We start from the raw sequence: 24531 nt of genomic DNA on the forward strand, positions 1-24531 counted from the left end.
TCAAGTTTTGCAACCGTATTAAGTTTTAGAGTTGATAAACCTGGATTAAGGTGTATTAGGTAGATATTACAGCCAGCAGATGTTGCATGGCCAGGTCTATATGTACTCCAGTGCAAACATACCGTACCACTACTATATGTTATTACACAATTAATAGAATAATTTATAAAGTATTGTGTAAGGTAATATTACCCACTTTAATGTAGGTGGAATAAACAAATATACTAAACTTGCACAATGTCTTTTTGTTAAATACACACCAAGTATACCCTACTAGTTCAGCACATTATTATACATTAGTAATACAAGGGGTTATAGTAACGAAGTTATCTGTTCCCAACCTCTGACCACGATAGACTTTCATGGCCATGGCAACGCATTGTTGTGAACCATAGAAACCAGTGTCTAAACAACAAGCAAGTGCATAGAGCCATAGAGACACATCAGACTGCGGATCGTGAAGTGCAGAAACGGGAAATACAACTGGAAAGCACATGCCCATTTAACTAGGTATGTAGCTATTTTAAAACTTTGTTATTATTATTATTATTATTATTATTATTATTATTATTATGTTTTCCTCCGCGTGTTACATTGTGTCATGTGGCAAATAAGACGTGTGTTGTATTGTGTGAAAAATGTAATGAGTATATCGTTTATGTCGAGTGTATCTGGAATAATAAATAGATAACAAATGCTAGTTAAGTATACATTCCAATTGTATTATTTCCACTGTCAAGATTCCCAACAGCATCATTACTAGGGTAACAAATAACGTACACCGATTCAACAAATGCAAATAACACATTTTTCAAGAGGTATTCTTTAAGAGATTGCAAAATATTTTTTTAATAAAACAAAACAAAACACTTAACACAGGCATGTACGTGTTGCTGCCTCTTGAAAAAAATGCATGCATTTTTTTTTTCCTTTTCTTTTAGCATTGCACGCTGCAGAGTGAGACAATGCCTGTAATCTACCCCTTGCTCCAGTCCCAAGGTTTCCACACCTTGTTTGGGGACGTCAGGGATAAGAACGTCACTTTTGTCGTAGACACCTCAGAAAGCATGTACGCTCATCTCGACACAGTGAAAAAACACCTAATGGAGACACTGCTGGCTAAAGCTTATTGCAACGACTCTTTGTTCAACATTGTGGAATTTTCACAAAGGGTATTCTGTTGTTGTATTTATTTTGTTACTTTGTCAAGAATAACCTGTTATATATATATATATATATATATATATATATATATATATATATATATATATATATATATATATATATATGTATATGTAATATATATGTTTCATTAATATTGCTCTGATGATACTGCATCATGCTGTGGAATTCAAAAGCAGCTGTTCTCTATTCAATCAAATCAAACGAAGCCCTTCACAATGTGTAATGTAAAACTAGATGGCAGTCAGCTGGAAACTGGGTTTGGCTACTTGGTTTCTTGATTTTTTTTTTTTTCTTGACCCAGCTTCTCAGCATAAAAGAAAGCAAGTGCATTTCTTTAAATACAAAAATTACATATACAGCTATGGCCAAAAGTTTTGCATCACCCTTAGAATTAACACACTTTGCTTCATAAAATTGAATGAAACCTGTTGACTAATGTTATGGTAACATATTGAAATTACACACCACTTTGTAGTTTTCCATATACTTAACAAAAAACGGAGAAACATGTTATGACTATTTCATTTGTAGTTTCTTTGATTACGTGATGTTAACAGATGTTAAATAAAATATCTAAATTATGTATTCTTTTTAAGATTGTCTCAATCCTAAAATTCAAGGATTGCATAACATTTGGCCATAGCAGTACTCTTTAGATGTCTATATATTGTCAAATATACTATAGACAGTACTTTCTCCTGACTCCTTTCCCATTGTCAAGGTTAACAAGTGGTGTGATCGCATGGTGACATGCTCTCCGGACACGGTTTATGGTGCAATGGGCTGGATTCGCTCTCTTGAGGTTAAGCCTGGGAGAGACTTGTTGAATGCACTGAGAGCTGCCTTTGATGACCCAACCTGTCAAGCTGTTTACATGGTAACGAACGGGCTACCAGAAAACCGGAAGGAAGTTTTGCAGGTGGCCTCTTGTGAGTCTCAAGGACGGCCTGTGCATATTTTCTTTTTGTCTGAGAAGTGGATCGAATGTGATGTGCAACAGTTTCTGCAGCAGTTAGCTCAGTGCACCAGAGGGAGCTGTCATCTCATTGGCTTCAGCACTGGGGATGTTAAACAGGTAACCCTACACAAAAGACCACACTTTGTTTAGTTTGTTAGTCAAAACCAACACAAAGACGTGTTATTAATATTTCCCTAAACTTGTATCTTGATCTTAAAAGGCACCAGTGCCACATTTTGAAAATACCCACTCTGTAACAGGAAATGTCTGTTTCTTTCAGAGAACCAGAATGGTAAGGAAGCCAACAAGGGCTAGTTTCCAACAATCTATTGTCCCCCGAGGAGTAATATTTTAGTTTAAAATTAAATATGAATGTCAGGCATTGCATCTTTAACTCTGGGTGGTCATCCTTCACTTGCCTATTGCAGCCAGCGTAGCTGTTTATGATTCAGGATGGTAGCTGGCAAGTCCCTTTTAGTAAAACGCTGTTTAACTGAGCTGATAAATTCACTCCCAACTGCAAAAATCCTGTATATTAACAAAAGGGTGCATTAACTTTTTTATTTGAAATATATTTGTAGGTGGTTCCTGTTTACCCTGGTGATTGTTTCGCTACAGGACCTTTCAACTCTGATTTAAAATACTGCAGCATCCAGACAGCCTTGGACAGACCCTCATCCATAGATCTACCCCACTGTTACCCAGTCAGGGTGCAGACACCCTGGTGCACAGCTTCTACACTACCTCCAAGGTAATGGTGTGTTTTAAATAAGCTGGAATAATGGAATCATAACCCTGTAATTCAAGCCCATCTATTATCCAAAAATGCTGTGCTTGCCTTGATTGCAATTGTAATAAATCTAACAGAAGGTTTTGCTATTTTAGATGCACCTTGACCAGTTTTGTTCCTGCGTGTCCCATCAGTACTTGTGAGAGTGCTGATATACTGGAGAGCTGCCAGGGCTTGAGTCAATTAATGATAGGCACCCGCGTTCTAGCAAGAAGAGAGCCAGATGGATATTACTACCTTGGTACCATAAAACAAGAAGTAGAGGTAAGAGCACACACTGTTGTTATTGGTTAAATAGAGAACCGTTTTTTTAAAAAACCTTGCCGAGAGGGTTCCTGTTTTTATTACTGTTGAACCTGAAGCGTTGTATATTCATCATGTTTTTTTAATTACATGATAAAATTGCCTTAATTTATAATGTGTCAGATTTTTCCACTCTACTTGTATTCTGGATATTTACTGATGAGACCTTATTGGACACTTAAGGATAATTTTGAATGATTCATGAAATACTTATTTGTAAATCATTTTACTACTGCGGCAGATAACTTGGCAATCATATTTATTGCAATGTAACAGTACACTTTTTTTTTTTTTTTACCCAAACAAAAACACTGATATAATGATTGGTATTAGGGAAGAAGAGGAGTCTTTCTGATTGATTTTGTCAAGCCAGCTCTCGTGGGTGGGAAGTATCAGGCCTCCATGCAAAAAACAACCATAGTAGACATCATTCAATACACTGAGGCTCACAGACACGATATCATCCCAGGGGATAAAGTCCTGGCACCGTGGGAAACTGATCTGACGAGATACGGACCTGGGACTGTCGTGTCTGGGATTGAGACAAGAGATCCCTTGAGAGGTAAAAGCACCAATGCTTTTTTTTTTTTTATTTCGAAGTAGTGTAAAAAAAAAAGCTGCAGATGTTTCAAAACTAAATATAAAATGCTCAGGCCAATTTTGTCAGAGCTATTTCTTAATAGTTTGGGAAAGTGAACAGTTTTTTTTTTTTTATTGCAAGTGGAGCAATTTTTGCCTTGAAACAAAAGCTGGCCCCACATATTCGCGGTTACATTTAATATGTAAAATAAAATTTGTTTTTAAATATTGTATTTAGTTTATTTATTTTTTTATTTTTTACAAATACAGTATGCATTTAGATGGTTTGTCATGTGCTGATCATCACGCAGTATCCCAACATTTTACTAACATTTCTTTATAGATTACGTAACCTTGAAAATGTATTGATTGTATTTTTCTCAGCCAATGAAAATGAAGAGATCAGTGTACGATTCTGGAATGGAAAAGAAGCTAAAGTGCCCAAAGGGGTGGCGTTCTGGATCCCATCTTCTTTATATGAGAGGACAGTGAAGGAGCTTCATGAGCCCCTGAGTGCAAGAGAAAACATAATGAGAAAGGAAATAGTCCATCCTGAAACACACACTTACACACCCAGAGTAGTTCCCATGGCCCTGGGTTATCAGGACTTATTTTGTAGGTGCCACAGGCCATGTTACCTGTCAAGTCCTTGCAGACACTGTAGAGGCACTTGCTGTGTGCCGACCCACCCTGTACATAACTGTGATCAGCACAGGTACCTCAACTGGTGGCCTCTTACCCCAAGACCCACAGTTTATGCGAAGGATCCTAACCATGAAGAACTGGACAGGAAGGTCACCGCACAGCTTGAGGAGCTGAAGGTTTCCAAGAAGGCCGCTCCTGCGTCATTGTCTTCATCTGAGGAAGAGTCGGACTCTGACCAAGAGACTTCCAAACCTACAGCGATGAACAGGGCAGTGAACACAGATTCCAGTCTCTTTGAGAAGCCGAGATCCCCCTCTCCAGACAGGCCTGATTGGAAGTACTGGAAGAGAAGCCACGCTGAGCCACACCATAAGAAACCAGGTATAACGTGATACACTGTATTCATTGATAATAACCATTCATGTAGAATACGCCAATGTCTAATATCTCTGCCTTCAGTTTCGTTCAGCCAAAACCAAAACATATTATTTACTCACAAATAAGCATTGTACAGTAACAGTGCAGTTTTACTAAATCTTAAATATTAATTAAAAACGATTACTCGCTCTCAATATTCTAATGGAAAAAGATCAGATAATGTTATTGGACCATCTTATTATGATAACATATTTAAAAATGACAAATAAAAGACCACAGTTGAAGTATTATTTTTTTTTGCTGCAGCCAGCTGTGTGTCCAGAGCTGTGAAGAGCAGCTGCAGCTCAGGAGAAGCGCTCCCCCCAGAGCTTTGGGCAGCCGGACCAACCAATAACAGTGCGATGTTTAACTCAGTTGAACACTCTCCAGAGCGGAGGACTGTAATGAAGGAAGTTTTAACACAGAGTGGCTTCAAACCATCTTACGGGGTATAACCATTATGATAAAGCACATAAAAAGTTTACTTGTAGATTACCAATATATTGAGATCATAGAACACTTGAAAGTGTCCTTGTATTACCTGAAATCCAAACAGTAGCTCATTTGGACATGGCTAATTAACCATGTAATTGATTCTTGAGCACTTAGGATGTCTGCTAGCTCCAGAATATAAAGTATAATGTAGACATGTTGAATGTTATATTCACGTAAATGTACTCATGCTTGTATACATATTGATAGCCACAGGGTCCACCTGTCGAGTGCCGCTTGGGGGCGAGTCAGGTGCTGCGTGATCACAAACACCAAGAGGTACTGAAACACATAAGAGAGAAAAAGATTCATCGCCGTCAGAGGGAGATGAAGAGGGAATTGGAAGCTGAACACAAGTACAACAGCACCCATGACCAGCACAAGTATGCAGAGCGTTTGCTGTATCAATTACATACCACGAGGAACTCTGTTCTAAATGCTTACAGCTTTGCAAGTATCATTACTTCTCGATTCACAAGCTTTTCTGTTTCAGAAAAATCACCCTTCGACGTTTGTGTAACGAAACTCAAAAGGTTCAGAAACAAAGCCGTAGGGAGGAGCAAATAACAACAGCAAAGCAACTTCAAAAGGAGAATACAGCACGAAGAATACAGAGTGCTGTTTATAATGAGGAAGAAAAGGCATCCCGGAAACTAGCTTATAAACAACAACAAACAGAAAAACGGGATGCTTGGGAGGCTGAGAAAGTGAAAAACGATGAAGTCAAGGAAAAACAACAGCAGGTAATGTTTAGTAGCAGCTTATTAGGTTGGGGGTTCACAACATAATTGTTTGTACATGTTCTTATGTTTTATTTTCCAGGATTCAAGAAGGAAGCGAGTGGAGGAACATTATAAAAGGGAGGCGGAAAAGGTGCAGCAAGCTGAAAAGGAGAGACTGGAGAGGGAGAGGAGAACGGTTTACAGAGAGGTTTAAAACATTCAGTCTGCCAATGGAATAGTTCAGTGGGCAAGCTCTTATGAAGTGTTAACCCATGCAACAAAACTAACATCATTCTTAACATACCATTAGAAAGGGAGATCTCTATAGTGCCAGTAACAGTGAACTTCTCAAAGAAGGAAATAATAATTTATGAAGAGCTTAAACTGCTCAATGAAAAAGGCCAGAGTGAAAATGATACTGAAGCTAACAAAAGGCAGAAAAATTACACTTTAAGGTCTATAAAGTAGTTTAGATTTTATCCAGTTAATAGTATATACAGTGTAGCTGTTTTATACTCTTATTTTGCAGTGTTTCATTGATCTTTTCCTATTTTTAAATTGTGTATTTGTGCACAGCATTATAATGGATAAATTAAAGGTAAATTATTTTTTGCTGGTGGCGCAATGTAAGTATACAGACTGCCCTCTAGCGAAAGCATATCTGTACTGCAACACAGACTAGGACATTGCAATTACTTTTACTTTCATTTGGGTGCAGTTTACGATTTTCCTTGTTTTACCCAATAAGGAGGTACAATGTCTTCTTGATATTTGGAATTTGATGCATTGTGTGCAATTAAAATAAAGAAATGTAAAAACGCTAAAAGCGGTCATTAAAAACACGTGTTTACTCAACTTACACACTACCTCATCCTTCCAAGCCATATATTGGGAGTGCTTATTTTTTGCATGCAAGAACAGGTAATAAAATTTATATTTTTAACAACTAGCCTCTTATGAGACTTGTGTTTTATTATGTTAGGGGTTGATTTGCTGGTATGAGACACAGCTGGATTTTAAGAGCTTTTTCTAGAATTGGAGAAAATACCCTGACCTGCTACACCCATATGTCTATGGTTTACAACTAAAGATAAGCATTATTGACGGTATCTAGAGCGATTCCCTGGTACTGTAAACTTATGTAGCTTAATCCTGCAGGGTATAGGTTGATCAAATCAACCTCCAAGTAGAAGAGGAATTGGAAACCCTAAAACAAAAACCAGGATGTGAAACAGCGTATCATAGCAGCCTGCAGGTAACAAACAAACACAAAAAATAGCCAGGTAGTATACTTTAATTTGAGATCTACTTGTCTGCATACTACAAATTCACACATAATATTAGTTACTTATAAGATTAAAAATAATCCACATTTATTGCATATAACAACTTCAATACAGTACACTGGATTACAGAAAAAAAAAATACATAAAATATATGTTTTTAACTGGTGCAAACATTTACAACAGCGCTAACTCATATTTAGCATATCTGACTTAGAAAAATACATAATTTTAGTCATATGAAAAAGTGCATTTTTTGTACAGCTCATCAAGCCCCACAGACTACATAGAACATGACAGATACCAGCACCCATATATGAATAAGAAGTGCGTATGACTACAATACTTTGGTATGCTGGTTTTTGCCACAAGCCCTTTTTAAGCCTCAGTAAACAGCTCACACAGTAAAAGAAAGATCCACGCTCTCCCCTGCATTGATTTTCACCACCCGGGTCTGTGTCTTGGAGTCGCATGCTCCTGTAGTGAGGGCGTAGGTAACAGGAGCCAGTTCTATATAAAGGTCTTCTGAAGTCCTTTGCACCTGAATAACAGTCATCAGAAATGTATTCATGATGCAAAATGTGGCTGATTCAAACAGAGTATACACAGGGTGGCTACGAAGCCATTCACTGTCCAGAATAATCAGGAATGGATCACGACATAGACAAAAGTACTATGAAGTCACTTGCAGTCCACCAAATGGTTCTTGAATGATGTATAAAATGTGTGATTTATTTTTGGCATGAATATATGAAATTAATAATAATGTTGTCACATGCTGCATCATAAAGTGTAGTTGCACCTATCAGGACAATCATATGTATTGCTCCCTGTTCGCCGCTGATAAAATCCCTCCTTGTTACTTTAAAGTTGCATTTTTTTACTAGAGATTCACTGCAGAGCAATTAAACCTTTGCAGTGCAACTGATATAAATAGACATCCTGATTTATCATAATTCAGGGGAATGTTTGACTTACTGGCTTTCTGGAAATCCCTGGTTTGGCTGCACCACGGGAGTGGTATCTACATACATGGTTCATTTCAGTCTGGTTGCACTCGCATGCTGGTACTGTTCTGTAGAGGTTCTGAAAGACAGATTAGTTACTCATTATGTACTGTGTGTCCCAGTAAATATAGGATCTTATACATCCAAGATGTTTCATTAGCTTTCCAATAGGTAAATCAATAAAAAAATAAATAAAAATACAACCAATCCAAAAATGGTGTCTTGATAACTGTGTATTTGACCCAAATATGCTACAGATGTATTACTTCTCTCCCAAAAACGGAATCTTACCTTGCATTGTTTGGTTGTGTAAGCCATAAACTCCAGCACTGTATCGCAAGCATCATCAATGCTGGTGTGCCTAGCTGCCGTCTGTTGATAGAAATGCCATAAATTGTGTTTCTAGGTATTCCAAAGCCAAAACTATATACTGTGTATACCATATGTATGTTACAATAGGGTTAAAGATGCCTCCATTAAAAACTGCAAACATATATAGGAGAAAAGGAAAGACAACACCACTAAAAACAGGAACAAGTAAACAAATTGTGTGTGTGTGTGTGTATGTATGTTTTGGAAACATTAACCACTTACTTTCTGTAGTTACTTACCTCATTATCACTTTTTCCTACTCGGTCCTCCCCTGAATGGCTTCTCAAAGTCTCTTCTACCGTGAGCTGGGCTACAGGACAGACTGAAGGCCACTCCACCATGCTTCATCTCCGTGCACGCTCCAATACATCAAGAGCAAGTTTGGCAGAGCGTCCCAGAGAGCCTTCCAGCCAGGTCTGTCCTGTCTCCATATCTCAACTGCTGACAGAGTCACGTGGAAGTATATCACATAATAAGGGTTATTTAAACAACACGAGATACTGTATCTGTTTATGCCAGAAAGGCTGTGGTGTTGACATACTGTAGCTACTGTTACCAATAATAAAGTTTTCCAAGCAGTATGACACTGCAGTGTATTTTTTTTTTAAGCAACTGGATTCATTACATGTTTTGTACTGCATTAACTTGTTCCAGTACGACTACTTTAATGCACCTTGATATCTTCTCCGATGGCAACATAATTTAACAGTTAGCTATACAGTATGGTTAGCTGTACAGTAGGTTGTCAAAATGTGAATGACACTGATACTATTAAAAACATTTAATAAGTAATCATTTATCAGTACTTATCAATGACACACCTTTTTAACTAGCATGGCATATCAAACTGTACACAGCATTGCTCACTTAGGTTCTGCAAAAATGTACCGTCACGTTTAATAATATCACCATGTCACAGCAAATTATCAGTTTGCTAGCAAACAAAAACAGTTTACAGCGAACACTTATCTCTCTTTTTAAGCACGGTAGGAAACCTTACTTTCTAACTTTCTACAAGGAAACGCACTGTCACCTGGGAGTCGTAGTCCAGAATTAGCTGCTCTCAGATCTACATACCGTTTTGTTATTTCAAATCAGAATTGTGAACAAGGTGTATTACTAATTATATTTATATATAATTAAACATTATCTATCAATGCTCAAGAAATAATAATAAAATATATACCATATATATTGCCAACGACAGCCTACATTTCCCACAATGCAACATTATATTAAACAGGTTGGCGCACAACTGGGCTGCAGCAAAATAGCGTAAATATAAATTAATTAGTTTAACCGCGCTTAGGTTAAGGGATGAGGTTTTGCTTTACAAAGCTAAATTAATTAACATGAAACTATCAAATCAAGAAAAGCACGTTCTATTTTTTTCCATATCTGTGTACTGTGAAAGTGTAACAATAGGAACGCTTATTCATTTTCAGAACTGTGACAGAGAATAGTAAATCACAAATATGATATCGAAATTGCACATTTAGAAATTGAAATTCACGTAAGACACATAAAAAACACGCCTGTAGCTGTGCAACAGCTTGGTTTTTATAGCAGCAGTCTGTGTGCTCGATAGACAGGGCCAAAGTTACACGCAGATAATGATTTATTCAGTGTATGTAAAGCTACGCTTATCTCTTAGCAGCTATACGCAATTAGGCTGTAACATGTGTTCTTACTGCATCCAATGTTATATTTGCAGCTGAGCCTGTAAACTAACAAGAAAACAAACAAACCAAAAAACAATGCAAATGTTAAATTATTTATTTGACGACTGCAGAATCAAAATAGAGTTATTATATAGCCTCAATGGGCATTGTGTTATCAATACTGTCAGTTTTGCTGTGCTTCCATTTTGACTCAGAAATCTACAATAAAAACAAATGTTTCCTTTATAAAAGATCCTACTAACAACAGACAAATCAAAACTTGATGCAGATGAAAAAAAAAAAAAAATAATGAACCATTCAACATTAAATTAACAGCGCACCAGCAGCCTTGTGGCTTATTAGTTTCAGTCTTATTAGTAATATTGAAAATGTCAGAAAATTATGATCTCGTTTCAAGACTGTCTCTGATTTAAATCTCCCTGTGTAATTTCCAAAGGGGCAAAATATGCTAAATAAACCACATTTGAATGCACAGTTTCAATTCAGTTAACACCCCACTGTTATTTTAGTCCAATATGTTGCTACTAGAATTTTGCATGCGTAGCAGAACTAAATAATTCTGTGAAAATGAAAACCACATGGACAATAAGTCACGGTCCACTTTGCAAAAACAGTTGTTCCCTGCGTAACAGTATGGCTAGAACATATTTTCATTACTCATGGACATTGTCTGTCGGTTACTGAGACACAATATTTATTGTAAAAAGTATTATCTTAGGGTTGTGTGTGTGTGTGTGTGTGTGTGTGTGTGTGTGTATATATATATATATATATATATATATATATATATATATATATATATATATACGGGCTTTTCCTCCTTTCAAATTAAGAACAAGAAACATTTTTTACTTTACTGCCTGGACATAATTTCATTCTCTGATGATTGGAATGTAAATACTTTTATCGCAAACATATTTGGATTATTTGTGTAACAAAATTACAGGATGTAATGTTATTATCATCAGTTTGCTGTAGCTTGGAACCACGGTGGATCTCCGAGATCTGGAGAATCAGTACTCTCTAGGCACAGGGGGAAAAAATACATTGTTCCACTCTCCCTCTTAAATTTCACAGAAGCTTACTGGTTTATCGTCATTGCTTCCTGTTCTTTCTCTAAGTTTCCAAAAATTGCTACACGCAGATCAGTGAGAACCAGTAAAAGAACAGAGCTAAGAAGAAAACTATGGATTTCTGAAAGAAAAAATAGAATCACAAAAAAAAGAGGAAAATTATACAAAGGTAAGAGAATCACTTATAATTTGATCTTGTCTATTTTCCCCATGTTTGCCACGGGACGGGATAATAAATTATGGACAAATGCTACCGCTGGATATATTGGGTTTAATGACTCGTCGTGAGTCAAATTAATGTTTCAATTGTATGGACGGTCATTTACATAAAAAAATGCATTGCTAACGTTTAATACCGTGTGGTATATTTAAATAAAAGTACGAATTATTATGAATAAAAGTATGAATTTAAATGATTGAATCAGCAATAACATTGCAGATTCAATCATTTACATTCGGAGTATATAATTTTTTTTATCATCACAAATATAACTGATTATGTTGTAGTTTATACTTTAATACGTTTCCTGCCGCTTTTGTGAAAGTACACGTGAGCTGTTGATGTGTTTGTGTTATTTAAATAGTAATTGATATTCTGCAGTTTTCCCAAAGAAGAGGGATGCTTCCTATAGGATATTTCCAATCTGGTAGTATAAACGTTCTGGTAGGAATTTGTACTTCATTGTATATAAACCTTTATTAATAACACATCTGCAAAATTGTGGTTACATAAAAAAAGGCGCTGCGGTTGTGTATGCCGCCTGGAGTATAGTAAAAAGATATATCATTTTAATGAGCATGTTCGTTACAGTTAAAAGTAAACATTAAAGTGCTTCAGTGAAAACTTTGGTTACTAACCAACCATAACTTTGTGAAGCGGTAGGTGAAGGGGGTTATAGAAGCATAATACTGCATTGCCTTTGGAACGGGGAACATGTAGATGTTTGAAACAGCAGTAGCTCACCAATTTCTTTACAGAGTGCAAGCTAGTAGAAAAGTCAGTATTTAAACATGTGGCGACGGTCTTAAAAGCCAGTCTTAACAATCCCTAATGAAAGACAGAAATGCCTTCAGTTAAGTTCTTACGGGTGTTCTGTATTTGTTTGGGTTCTGTAAAGAGCCAATTTTGTATATCAAACCTCAGTGGGTTCTGTGTATTGGCTGTCAGTGGAACCAGTTGTGTTTTAATCTTTCCATGTAGATCGTAGACAGGAACCCTGGTGTGCTATATCTTTGTATGTAGTTTGTGCAGATATCTTACTAGAACCCAGTGTTTTTGTGCACCTGCACCCTAAATCAAATAATAAGAGCCCACTTCATTACATTCTTTTTTTTGTTTGATGAAAAATGTTTTCATTATTTATCTCAACTTGATTAACTCAACACAACTGAACTCATTATTCAATTCAAAATAATACTTTACTATGTTTGCTTTGTCTGTTGCATGAATTTATATATTTACCAGCTAAAAAGTTAATTGGGCAATAAGACAATGAAATAGAAGTAAACATCAAATAAATAATATTTGTCTCAATGTGAATTAAGCATTTAAAATCTTCATGTATTTTTAGGACTAAAGCTTGTTCCATTTGAAGTTAATCTGCTCATGAATTTATTTACTAATAATGAAGGAATCACTGGTGTATATAAGTGAAAAATAAGAAAAATAGATCCACATAAAAATGCATTATGATTTCATATCGAATGTTAAATCTGTTTACCCATTATTGGGCTACTTGTGCCTAGGAACTGGTTATTCCAATTATATTATATTTCCTTTGCAGGTTTATTTCCAAGACCCTGTGTGTTATTCAGTGGCTATACTGTGGGAATGTTTAGATAAACGAATGTAACTGCATCATGGAATCAAAGAGAAATCCTGCGCTTGTATTTCAAGGCCCCTGCAGGCTGTTTTCATATTATCATTATGGCTCCATTTTATTTGAAGATCTTGCCAGTGTCATTAAAATACAATTTCTTATTCCTGTGCTTGTTAATTTGTACGACAATAGAAAGAAGACATGGATTCACTTTAATAAAAGTTTTTGAAGTATAAAAGTATAAATTAGGTTGCAAAATTGTGGTTACATAAAAAAGAAGTATACTGATTGTTTGATGCCTTAATAAATTAAATAAAGCAAGATATCAAGCTTATGCTTAAAAAAAATGAATACTTCATGTACACTTTGTACAGGACCAAAGACTTGAAATATATGTTTCGCCAGTCAGCCAGCTGCTGTGTTTGGAATATGGATTTGTATTATATTTTGTTTTCCCTGTGAGCACTGTGGCAAAGTGGTGAGTGAATAGTGCAGTGCAGAGCAGATTAATCACGCAGACAATTGCTTTCAGGTGCAAGGGTATTTTATTTAATGAACGATAATGTCCAGAGCCCAAAGGCAAACACCAGTAAATAATAAATGTTGGAGTGATACAGCAGCATGTATCACTTGTAATTTTAATCCCCAGGTTTGACCCGTAACCAAAAGTCCAGTTTTTACACACACCAACACTAAACACAAAACACAAGACAGTGAAATGATGTTACGTGCTGGTCGTGCAATTTACAGTTCTCTATGAATTGCTGGGGTGAAAGTGATGTCTAGGTTGATGCTGGCTTGAGAGCACCGGATCGTGTTACTGGGAGTCTAGTGAGGCAAACAACAGTTACCGCTGACACTAACAAACACTCATGGTTTTTAGTAAACACGGTATTCCTTCAAGGTCAAATCCAACCATTTGCAAAGGAATAGATTACTTTGCTATGCCCCTATTTTCTACCCTCACTCACGACCTCTAGGTTAACGAGCGCATCCGCTTCTCCAATTTCCGTGGATGCCACGTCGTTTCCTGTTGTGGGTCATTGAGTTCGGGTACTGTAGCTCCGTCCCTTTTCTAGCCGGCCGACTTCCACTTACCCACGGGAATAAAGTGTCATGCCTTTTAGTCCAGGGTACTCTGTTCCCTTTACCTAGTGCCCTCACAGGTCGGGAGGGAGATCTAACACCAAGCGTCATTCGATCTCTGTCACAAGCACACACTCAACCAACAGACAATGTTCTTTATTAAATAGCAGGGTTTCCTAAAAATGATGACCTGAACTGTCAAGTATGAGGAATCGACTGGTAGAAAAGCACAAACAATAATACCTCCTACCTCTAGAGAGGAAGCTTGTCACAACACAGAAAAACTCTAGTTCTGCCAGCAGCACTACCCTCTTTCTCTCTAAGGCCAAGTGAATCAATCAATCAATCAATCAATCTTTATTTTATACAGCGCCTTTCGTAGTGGAATACCATCACAAAGCGCTCTACGAGATGCAAACAATACAAGAAAAATGGTCTGCTCATAAGAAATTAACAAATGGAACAGATCAGGCTTTGATTGTGCAGAGTTATGATAATGCAGAGTTCATGCTCTGTTTCCTTTAATCATAAGTGTCAAGTGCAATACTATTGCACTGTGTGCCAGCTTCAAAGCTTAAAGTGCTACATTCAAACAATCCTGTACAAAGTACAGCATCTTGCAATAGTTTGAGATAGCTTTTGTCTTTCTCATTTAGCATGGAGAGAGTACAGAGGCTTTTGTTTAATTCTAGTTTAATTCAGGAAATCAATCCTACTGTAGGTTGGAAATATTCTACCGGCAGCTTTTTCATTTAGTTTGATTTAAGTAGCTCAGTGTTTTGACAGTATAGCTTAATTGAGCTCAATTTCCTGTTTCTAGCTTGGGCCCGCATTGTGCAAGCAAACTCTGCTGGAAAGAGCACACGTTACTCTTCGCCAATACAGATCACCGAGTGGTCACAAAACAATTAATATCAATGCAAGTAAATAACTGTATGGGATCAAATGGAGCTGTATAAACATGCTGTGCAGCACCCATAAGGACACAATGATATGACACATCTAAGCTTTTTCAGTAAAGCAATGTAATGGTGAATGTAATGTGTGGAGGCGTGAACAATACAGTGGTTACGAGAGTAAACCATTCAAGTACAACCCATGTTGAACATGTATTTTTCTGTGCTGTGCAGTGTAAGCAATATACGCTACTGGCCACACGCTTTGTAAAAATCACAAGCGGAGGGAGGCTGGCAGTGAATCTTTACACAGTGCAAACTGCACTTTGCTTTGTTAATGCATTTATGAGTCTGTCAAGGTATGGCTCAGCAAGCCTCAAGAGTGGACTTGCGCCCTATGTATGAAACATGGATATAGGCATTTTTGACTCACATGCTTATAGGTACACATTTTGGTATTTCTAAGCTGACTTGCATTTCAATCTGCCACCATACCCTCCTTAACATAATAACACAGTACTTAGTAATAGCTGAGTAATGTTCCTGATACTTTAGTAAGCTTTTTAATATTAGTGTGCCTGAATGCATCTTACTGGATTACGGCACATTCCTCCCAGAGTATAGGCAAAGCATTGGTGCCACAAATGTATGTTCAAGTTCATCCTACTGATGCTCAATTGGATTGAGATCTAAGGATTGTGCTGGCCAAGGAAGATGACAGATGCCAGAATCATGATTCATTTCAAATTAAGAACAAGAAACATTTTTTACTTTACTGCCTGGACATAATTTCATTCTCTGATTGGAATGTAAATACTTTTATTGCTAACATATTTGGATTATTTGTGTAACAAAATTACAGGATGTGATGTTATTATCATCAGTTTGCTGTAGCTTGGAACCACGGTGGATCTCCGAGATCTGGAGAATCAGTACTCTCTAGGTGCAGGGGGAAAAAATACATTGTTCCACTCTCCCTCTTAAATTTCACAGCAACCATCCATGGACAGCAGCAGCACGGTGGATGGTTGCAGGGTCATCTTGAAAGGTGCCCTGTAATTCAGGAGGGTACTCGCCTCGTTCATTCTGAACACTATCAGTGAGTGGTGACTGGTTTAACTTGCTTAGTGGCATCCTGCAGAAAATCAAACAAATATTATTCAGGAATGTCACACAGGTCTATAAATATGGGTTTTCTCTTGATTCCATTTTGATTTGTGATGCTGTTTTGCTTGTGGTATGTGCCAACATTCCATCATAATGGGAGGACTCTTAGCTAAACACAGCACAGTATTTGTCAAAAGGGTTGGAAAGATTTGGGGTCCCCCACTGTGCCATGTTAAGAGTCATGTCCTAAAATATGTAAAAAAATGTGTTTCCTGGACCGCCATTTCTGGAAAATGTACAGTTTGTCATATTGCTAGTCATTTACCAGCTTTGTTTACAGAGTTCTTAATTATACCTGACTGAACGACTACAAAGTGAGTTCAGGCAGCAGTCCATACTTTTGTACATAAACATACTTTGCTCTGCCAGATGGCTAGCGTTTTCAGCAGTGTGATATATATTTACTGTACCTTCTTTTTTCCCTCCAAATGACCTCAAAATTATTTTGAATATTTAAAAAGAATCTGTCAGTTTACTCCAAAAAAAAATAAAAAAAGAAAGCATTATGCATGTAATGGCATTATGGCTCTAATGGGAGCGATGGCCATACCAACTTTGAACCCTGTTCCGCGGTATAGGAGAACTGTAATTACTATTATGTTGACAAAAACATAACTTACCTTCATTATAATCAGTTTTTGTTATTGACTTCTTCTTTAAACACACTATAAGGATAGCAGAGCCTTATTTACAATTTTGAAGAACAAAAACCATCAAACCGGCAATAACAAAGAATTAAAGATTAACAACCTAATTACGTACTGAAAATATTAAGATAGGTTGCTATTTTTTTCATTAACTTGTTTTCGTTTAACAGGAAACTGTTCAGCCAACTGTGCATCAAGCTTTGCATCCTAATTTATCTCTGACACTGAGTTTGAATAAGATATTCTGCTAGACCTCAAATTACGTATCACAGTATTTTGAACTTTCACTTTGGCAGAACTGCTTATAATTGTGTTCTGGTTTGCTCTTAAGAGCTTGCAAATTACAGATTGCATAAGAATTCCTCATCTCTTAGCAAAAGGGCAGCGCTTTTGTTTTCCCTTGAAGCCAGAAAGCTTGATTAAACCTGTGATGTTAGGGGACAGTGTGCTTCTTCATTATAGCACAAAGAATTTTAGCCACTAGCTTTTCCAAAATCATTATCGGTACTCAGTAAGTGGGAAAGCTTTACAGCTATGCAGTGCCAAGCTCTGAGGCCAGTGGAGGTTAGCTCAGCCAATGTTTATGACATTTTTCTATTTTTATGACCGATGGTGCTATTGCATTTTATAAAAAGCACCGTTTGTTATTACTTGTTTGCATAAGAGGATGGGTGTTTGTCGGATTTTTGTTTTCATTTTGATAAAATAAACCTCTCCAGCAATATTGCTTGGCAGAGGAAAGGCTGTTGTGAATCGTAACAGCAAATTAACCATCTACCTTGCAGCAAAGCATCATTATTTAATTTAATTTTATTGAGGTGTACCAATGAAAATGTAGGAACGCAATTACCTTGTGTTGGAGCAGCTTAGCAGAAAACAATTTGGTCCCAGTTTTACCATTAGATGATAGGGTTTTGTTTATGCAACAAGCTATGCATTGTCCTTTTTGTAAGATTATCAACCATTTGCAATCACAGAGCTGTTTTTAAGCATAAAATGTTGAAAGTAAACTTTGTAGTGAAGGATGCTATGTGGCCTAGTTAAATTTAAACACTGTTATTCTTTACCCCTGACTAAATGCAGGAATCGTTTTGACATAGGTCAATGCGCAAGCACAGTACACCAGTGCTCTCCACTCATTTAGGTTGCTCTAAATGCTTTAGTCCAACTGTGGGACTGTCAAAGTCAGAAAAAAATGTGGTTACTGCCGTGAAAACAAATTGGTTCATCTTTAGGGGTCCCAAGGCCAGCTTTGTTCTCAACATGAGTAATTTTGTAATGCAAACAAGTCAATTTAACAGACTATACTATATACTGTCTGTATGTACACTGCTGTGCAAAAGTCTTAGACATGGTGCATTTTTCTACTCTGATGCATTATGAGCATCAACAATTTACTCAAAGCCTCCAATAGTATTTTCTACTATTACAACAACCTTGACTTGCATAAAGAAGGAACTGGCAGAAGGCACAGGTGTAGTTGTCCATTAAATCAACAGTACGAAGGTCACTCATCAAATCAGGACTTAAAGGATGTGTTGCAGTAAGAATACCTCTGTTAAGAAAGGGGAACAAGACTAAAAGGCTAAAATATGCACAAGAACACTGAAACTGGGCTATGGAACAATAGTCAAAGGTGCTTTTGACTGTTGATGGATGGGAAACGACACGTGTGCCTTCTGCCAGTTCTGTTGTCAATTCTGTTCCTTAAGAATATTACCTTCAAGTATTGCTCATCCTTGTTAGACAGCTTTTTGGGTCTTCCAGTCCTGGGTTTACCAATTACAGATGATGTTTCTCTGTACTTGTTGATTATGCTTTGGATACCACACCTTGAAAATCAAGTCATAAGAGCTATTTCACTCAAAATTTTTCCTTCTTCATGCAAGCCAAGGTTGTTATAAAATTAGAAAACACTGGTGGAGGCTTTGAGTAAATTGTTGATGCTCATAATGCATCAGAGTAGAAAAATGCAACATGTCTAAGACTTTTCCACAGCAGTGTAGATATACAATATAACATTTGGTGGTACCAACAGTGGAGATAACAATTTATATCACATATGTGACAATGAGTTGATGTCATAACCATAATTTGGCTTCCTATAGGAACAGCTTTTGTCTGTATACTTGTATGCATGGTTTATAAAAGGTATCCTGCATGACTCAGTACGGGATAATAACTTTTACCCAGTTTTACTCAGTGGCTCTGGACTGAGCATGTATAATAGGGCACTGGTTTGGCAGAGTATAAGGGCAGACTAAAAACAACAAGATTACAGAATGTATTTGCCTTCACACTTACAGTCATGTCGACCAACATGCAGATGACGCAAAACCAGCAGATTAGCTAGTGCCAATAACTAGCCAAAACATTTGAAAATGTTCACTATTATCTGGTGCATTATGGGAAGTATCCTGTTAAAATGGCAAATATAATTCAAATAAATGTAGTAAGCAGTATTAACTCTTGTGTTAATATGATTCAAATGCTGGAACAGCCTTTCCACATTACAAGAACTGTCAAGCCCAGGCTTCAAACGTGACTGGAAACCCTACCCTACCTGACAGTCAGAATACCTGTGCTAATTTTGCCATTCAGTAAACTGTAAAGACCTGGTTTATCAACAGGGCAGGACAAGTTCGTGTAAGCACCTTAAATCTGGCACCATTCATCAAGTCGACTTATGAGAATTCGCCAGGTTATGAAGTAGGTAATATAACTTTGTATTGTTTACCATAAAACAAACAAACAAACAAACAAACCTACCTTTTCATACGTTTACATTTCCTACTACATCTTTTCAATATACTATGCCCCATAGTTCTTAACATCCCTTGGGTAAACCACACTTCTGAAACAAGGACATTTGCCTTGGAAAAAAATGAATAATGAGACTGGAGCAATGCAAACGCATCTTTTCATAAAGCAGCCTGCTGTATCTGTGTCAGTTGTGCGTGTAGGAGGGGGAGAAAGAGCGCGAGAGAGAGAGAGAGAGAGAGAGAGAGAGAGAGAGAGAGAGAGAGAGAGAGAGAGAGAGAGAGAGAGAGAGCGAGCGGGGGGAAAAACAACATGTTTCCATGGAAACTAGCCCAGCCTGCTGTCGGCATTCCCTGGGCTCTTTTTGGTTGGAAGAGGTCATGCAAGGAAGTTGTAGAGAAAGATCAGCAGGTATCTCGGCTTAAACGACTGGTTTTACAACAGCTAATAGGGCAGATGTTTGTCTGGGAAATACAAAACTGAGAATGGAGTGGAAAGAGAAACACTACAGCTTCCAGGTAATTAAAATCGTTTTTTTTTATTTGTTTTGTCGGTTTTGTTTTCTTGAATTTACTGTAAAAAGTTTGTCTAGCAATGAGTGCTGCGGTGCCGTTTGCAGCATAACTTTGGCATATCTGTCAGGGATGATGTCATACAGAAACAGTTTTCTGTTAGGCAAAAACAGAGAAAAGGTAAACATTTCGGCGTTAACGTACATAGAAAACCTGACCATATTTGGCCATTTACTGTGTTTGTGATCCTCTACGTGTAAGAGATGCTAAGTCGTTGTAAACAATATAGAATATTCATAAAACGACATGTACAGTATGCTGTGCGATTTAGTCAGATATGTTGATGTGGTTGTCTTAGTTTATGTTAGATAGTTACAAAACGGCTGATCGTATACCTATGCTGAACGTTATTCTCGGTTTCTAAAACTTTATATTCATTTAAAGCGGCATTGCTAAATAACGGTACACAACAGTTAAGTGAGCAAAACATGTGTTTTGTGTTAGACAGAAATCATGACTCTGGGAGAATTATACACATTTTCACGAACAATAAATTTTGCTGTGTTGCTTTTGTTTATTGTACACATGGAGATGTAAAAGCTTGTGCAATTCTACCATAAATGCATTTATTTATTTATCTTTATTTTTTGCAAAGAAAATAGGTAACATTATATTCTTGGCCATCACTTATCTATTATTATTATTATTATTTATTATTTTGCAGCCTTTTAGAGAAAGCAGTAGAGGACGTGGTGTATATATGTATTGTGAAACAGTATTGTGCCTTACTGTAGGCAACGTTTAAGTGTTCTGCAAATTGTACAATTAAATTGTGATTGTGTAACATTTTCAACCTTTTATTGCCTGCAATAAAATATTGCACAATTTTGAAAACAGTACAATTCCAAACTGCTTAATGAAGACATAACATTTGAAAATCATACAATATGAGGTTACAAATACTATAAAGTAAGAAAAATTGACAAATAGACCTATGGTTAATCTGGTCAGTAATTTATATTCATTACCCTCGTCCCTGGTATAGCTAGCAGGCTCAGCAGTGCTGTGTTCTTTCTTGAACTTTCTAAACAGTGAGTCTTTTGTATTCCATTTAACAATGACCTTTCCTTCTGATTGGCTTGCCTTTATCGGACAGCTGAAAGTCAGCGAAGGGGCTGCTTGTTTCCCATCTCTCTCAAACTCGTGTAACAGGCGAGCACCTGTGTTTAAGAGATGCTTTCTCCCAGGTATACGCTTGGAATTTAGCCCATGTTGAGGGTGTGTCTACCCTATATACATTCCTTTAATTAAAAAGCATTCTTCAATTAATACGATATTTGTTATACTATTAAGAAACTCAAAACAGTTATCGATTTTATATACAATTAGACAGTTAAAAAAACACAGGGTTATAAAATGTCATTGATTTATAAAGAATCTCAGTAGCCTGATTTACATTACATTTGGGGCATCAGTGATACACACCATTGTATTTTGATTGATTGATTTACTGATTGGGAAAGACTTGTTAGTGCGTGAGCAGGTTATATTGTAACTTGAGTAATTTTTACAGGGAGCACATGTAGGCCCAAAGAAGGGAGATTGCACTCCAGGGGCAATAAGTACAAATAGGCTTTTATTCATATGCAGCTTCCAGCAGCCTGAGGCTACATATTTTAAACATAGTTAATGGTTTTGAGATTAAAGAAATTTTAACACAACCCCCTTGCCTTTAAGTGTTTTTGTTCTTCTGTTGCTGAAATCCTAAGCAATAGAACTCTCAGAATGATCAAAACGTCATTAAAAAAAAAAAAAACAGGCCCGTACAGTTTATGTTCTCGACACAAATGGTTTCAGTTTTGTGGTTATACCGTAACAGTACAGCTCTGTTGTGTAACAGTATTTTTCTCTACCTTGACAGGCTACAGTATGGAGAAAGAATGATCATGTCTCAACAGTGAAGAGCCGCTGTCTTTTCTTTTTTTTTTTTTTTACAAATAATGCACACCTTGTATATTAAGGTAATCTTCACAATACAAGCACCCTTTGCTAAATATGATGCTATCAAAGCTTATAAGCTTGCAATACACGCCAGTGAGCAAATGTGTTAAAAAATGATCTTTTAGGTTATAGTATGGGCTGGATCTACTTGATCTTCTGTTGCTTTTTAAGAGTTTCATTATTCTAAAGCCACATTAGCTTAGAGGGCATACTTGTGGGATAACGGCCCACTCTGCTCTGGAATTTGATTAGCTAAGATAATCCAAAAGGTTTTTAATTTAATTCAGATCCCTGTTGTAGCAAAAGATGCAAGCCACTGTAGATCTTGCTGGAACAGGTATTTGAAATTGATACTGGGTGACTGTTTTCCACCATAATGTAAAAACGTAGGAACTCAACTAAGGAATTTCACATAACAAACTATAGCGGTATTTTTAGACTACTCCTACAATAAAGATTATGAGACATGTGTGTGCCCTTCTCAGTAATACTTGATGTATTTAGTAAATTACATTCACCAGGACAGTTCAGTGATACTGCACATTAAAGCAGAACAGTTCACATGTACAATGTGTCAAACAGTTCAGGTGTGTGTGTGTGCTTGTGTATTGTAAGTTTTTGTAGTGAACTTTGAATGTGAAATAAATAAAAAGCTTCTCTTTGGTATTGCAATCCTTTGACCTGTGTTGGAGACCCAGCTACTGTAGGAATGCTCACGGCAGTAGATCATGTCCAGTAGTATAAATTGATGCATCTCTTGGGTGATTCAAGATCTCTTAGTTGTCTGGCAACAGTGCTGTCATTTAAAGCTTGCCTTAGGCATTGTCTTGACAAATGACAGTCCTGCTTTATGACTGAAGGTCTGAATGCACCAATTGAACTACTTTTTTTTCATTTACTCCACAAATCCACAACACAATAACACAACAGTATTTTCATGTGACCATAAATTGCTAAACAACTTATGACATATAATTACTGCTGGTGAGGGCGAACTACAGTACTTCACATGACCCAAAGTGGTTTAAATAGAACTTACAGTAGCTAATCTACAATTTTATACAGAATGGATGATCATGTCTTTTTATTTTTATTTTTTACCAGCTACAGTGTGTAGTATATTTGTCATATTTTATATTAGCCGTATAATTTAAGCTATAACGATTACAAATACATATTTATGCGTTTACATATTTTTTGCGTTATATGCTTTTGTTTCATGTAGATTTCAGTGCATGCATAAAGTGAAACACACATTCAGTTTTTTTACTACTGTTTATCCAGGAAGGCAGCAATTTCAGCTTGCTTATTAACTATTTAAAAATGTAAAGCGCGGAGAAGTAAAAATGTTCAGGTAAAAGAAAAGGATTTGAATGAGTTCCATCTGGGCTGGGAAAGCACTGCTCAGCCTGAAAGGAGTGAGTATGTGCAGCTGCTGTATATGGGGTGACAGGGTCAGAGAGAGCTGCTCTTTCAAAGGACTTCAGGACTCAGAAAGGGACTCCACAGGAAATGTATTCAGGAATTCAGCAGTCGAATTAAACACCTTCCACTATGGTGAGTGGACATGGAATGTGTGGGCATTGCAAAAGCTTACAGAAAGTGCCTCTTTAAAATGACAGCCGATTGCTAGATATAGCTGGGAAGATTATTTTAAAATCAAAGGATAAATATTTTGGGAGGTATTAATCAATTGAAGTCCATGGAATAGTAATATAAATAATGCCAGTGATTTAGGTTATTTGGTAACGTCTCCTGATCGTTTATAAAGTCTGGGAAATGTTGAGATTTAGGTTTCAAGCTTTCCTTTTTCTTTTGCTGTCATCGTGTTCCATGGTGGTTTTGAAACATTTTACTGTTCTGCTGCAGTCATGCTGATCAGCAGAAAACATGCTGCTCTGGCTGCCAATGGAAGGTCCAGCCTTACACAAAGGTAATAAATATAGCAGACACGAGACAGAATGTGCATTGCACATGCATTTTTGCAACTTTTTATTTTGTATCCAAGTTTGATTTCATTTTTTTTTTATTTGGGGGTATTTATGTATCAGTGTTGGAAACAAGACTAAAATTTGTCTTCTGCTGCTAAAACATTTGGCTCCCTGTTGTGCTTTTTGAAATGTTATACATTGTT

General features: G+C 36.8%; 3 protein-coding genes across 6 annotated transcripts in view; 2 read left to right on the top strand and 1 right to left on the bottom strand.

Annotated features, from left to right (window-relative positions):
* Positions 1-431: 431 nt before the first annotated feature.
* c19h11orf16 (chromosome 19 C11orf16 homolog) lies at positions 432-7041 on the top strand. The gene is made up of 11 exons (XM_041219019.1): positions 432-510; positions 942-1172; positions 1907-2260; positions 2725-2894; positions 3029-3197; positions 3570-3798; positions 4200-4841; positions 5145-5326; positions 5580-5752; positions 5863-6112; positions 6192-7041. Exons 2-11 carry the CDS (start codon positions 966-968, stop codon positions 6303-6305), a joined length of 2490 nt encoding a protein of 829 aa, XP_041074953.1. The 5' UTR covers positions 432-510; positions 942-965; the 3' UTR covers positions 6306-7041.
* Positions 7042-7484: 443 nt separating this feature from the next.
* LOC121295077 (A-kinase-interacting protein 1-like) lies at positions 7485-9279 on the bottom strand. 2 transcript variants are annotated; one of them, XM_041219391.1, is made up of 4 exons: positions 8993-9268; positions 8673-8753; positions 8353-8460; positions 7485-7915 (listed from the first exon to the last, which is right to left on the bottom strand). In XM_041219391.1, the coding sequence occupies exons 1-4, from the start codon at positions 9092-9094 to the stop codon at positions 7772-7774; spliced, it is 435 nt and encodes a 144-aa protein (XP_041075325.1). In that variant the 5' UTR covers positions 9095-9268; the 3' UTR covers positions 7485-7771. The 2 variants fall into 2 exon arrangements, with proteins under 2 accessions (XP_041075325.1, XP_041075326.1); XM_041219392.1 differs by lacking the exon at positions 8673-8753 and having other exon boundaries at positions 8993-9279.
* A 2276-nt stretch (positions 9280-11555) lies between these two features.
* The window catches only part of LOC121294290 (DENN domain-containing protein 2B-like), a 64501-nt gene continuing 51525 nt past the window's right edge, over positions 11556-24531 (top strand). The window contains exons 1-2 of one of the 3 annotated variants that reach the window (XM_041217864.1): positions 20240-20402; positions 22318-22417. The gene's annotated coding sequence lies outside the window, so the exon portion shown is untranslated. Of the gene's footprint in view, positions 11678-20239; positions 20403-22317; positions 22418-24531 lie in introns of those variants that run through there. The other 2 variants (XM_041217863.1, XM_041217862.1) reach the window with 2 other exon arrangements.

The sequence above is a fragment of the Polyodon spathula genome, chromosome 19, assembly GCF_017654505.1.
Source record: "Polyodon spathula isolate WHYD16114869_AA chromosome 19, ASM1765450v1, whole genome shotgun sequence".
In the NCBI taxonomy this organism is placed as follows: domain Eukaryota; kingdom Metazoa; phylum Chordata; class Actinopteri; order Acipenseriformes; family Polyodontidae; genus Polyodon; species Polyodon spathula.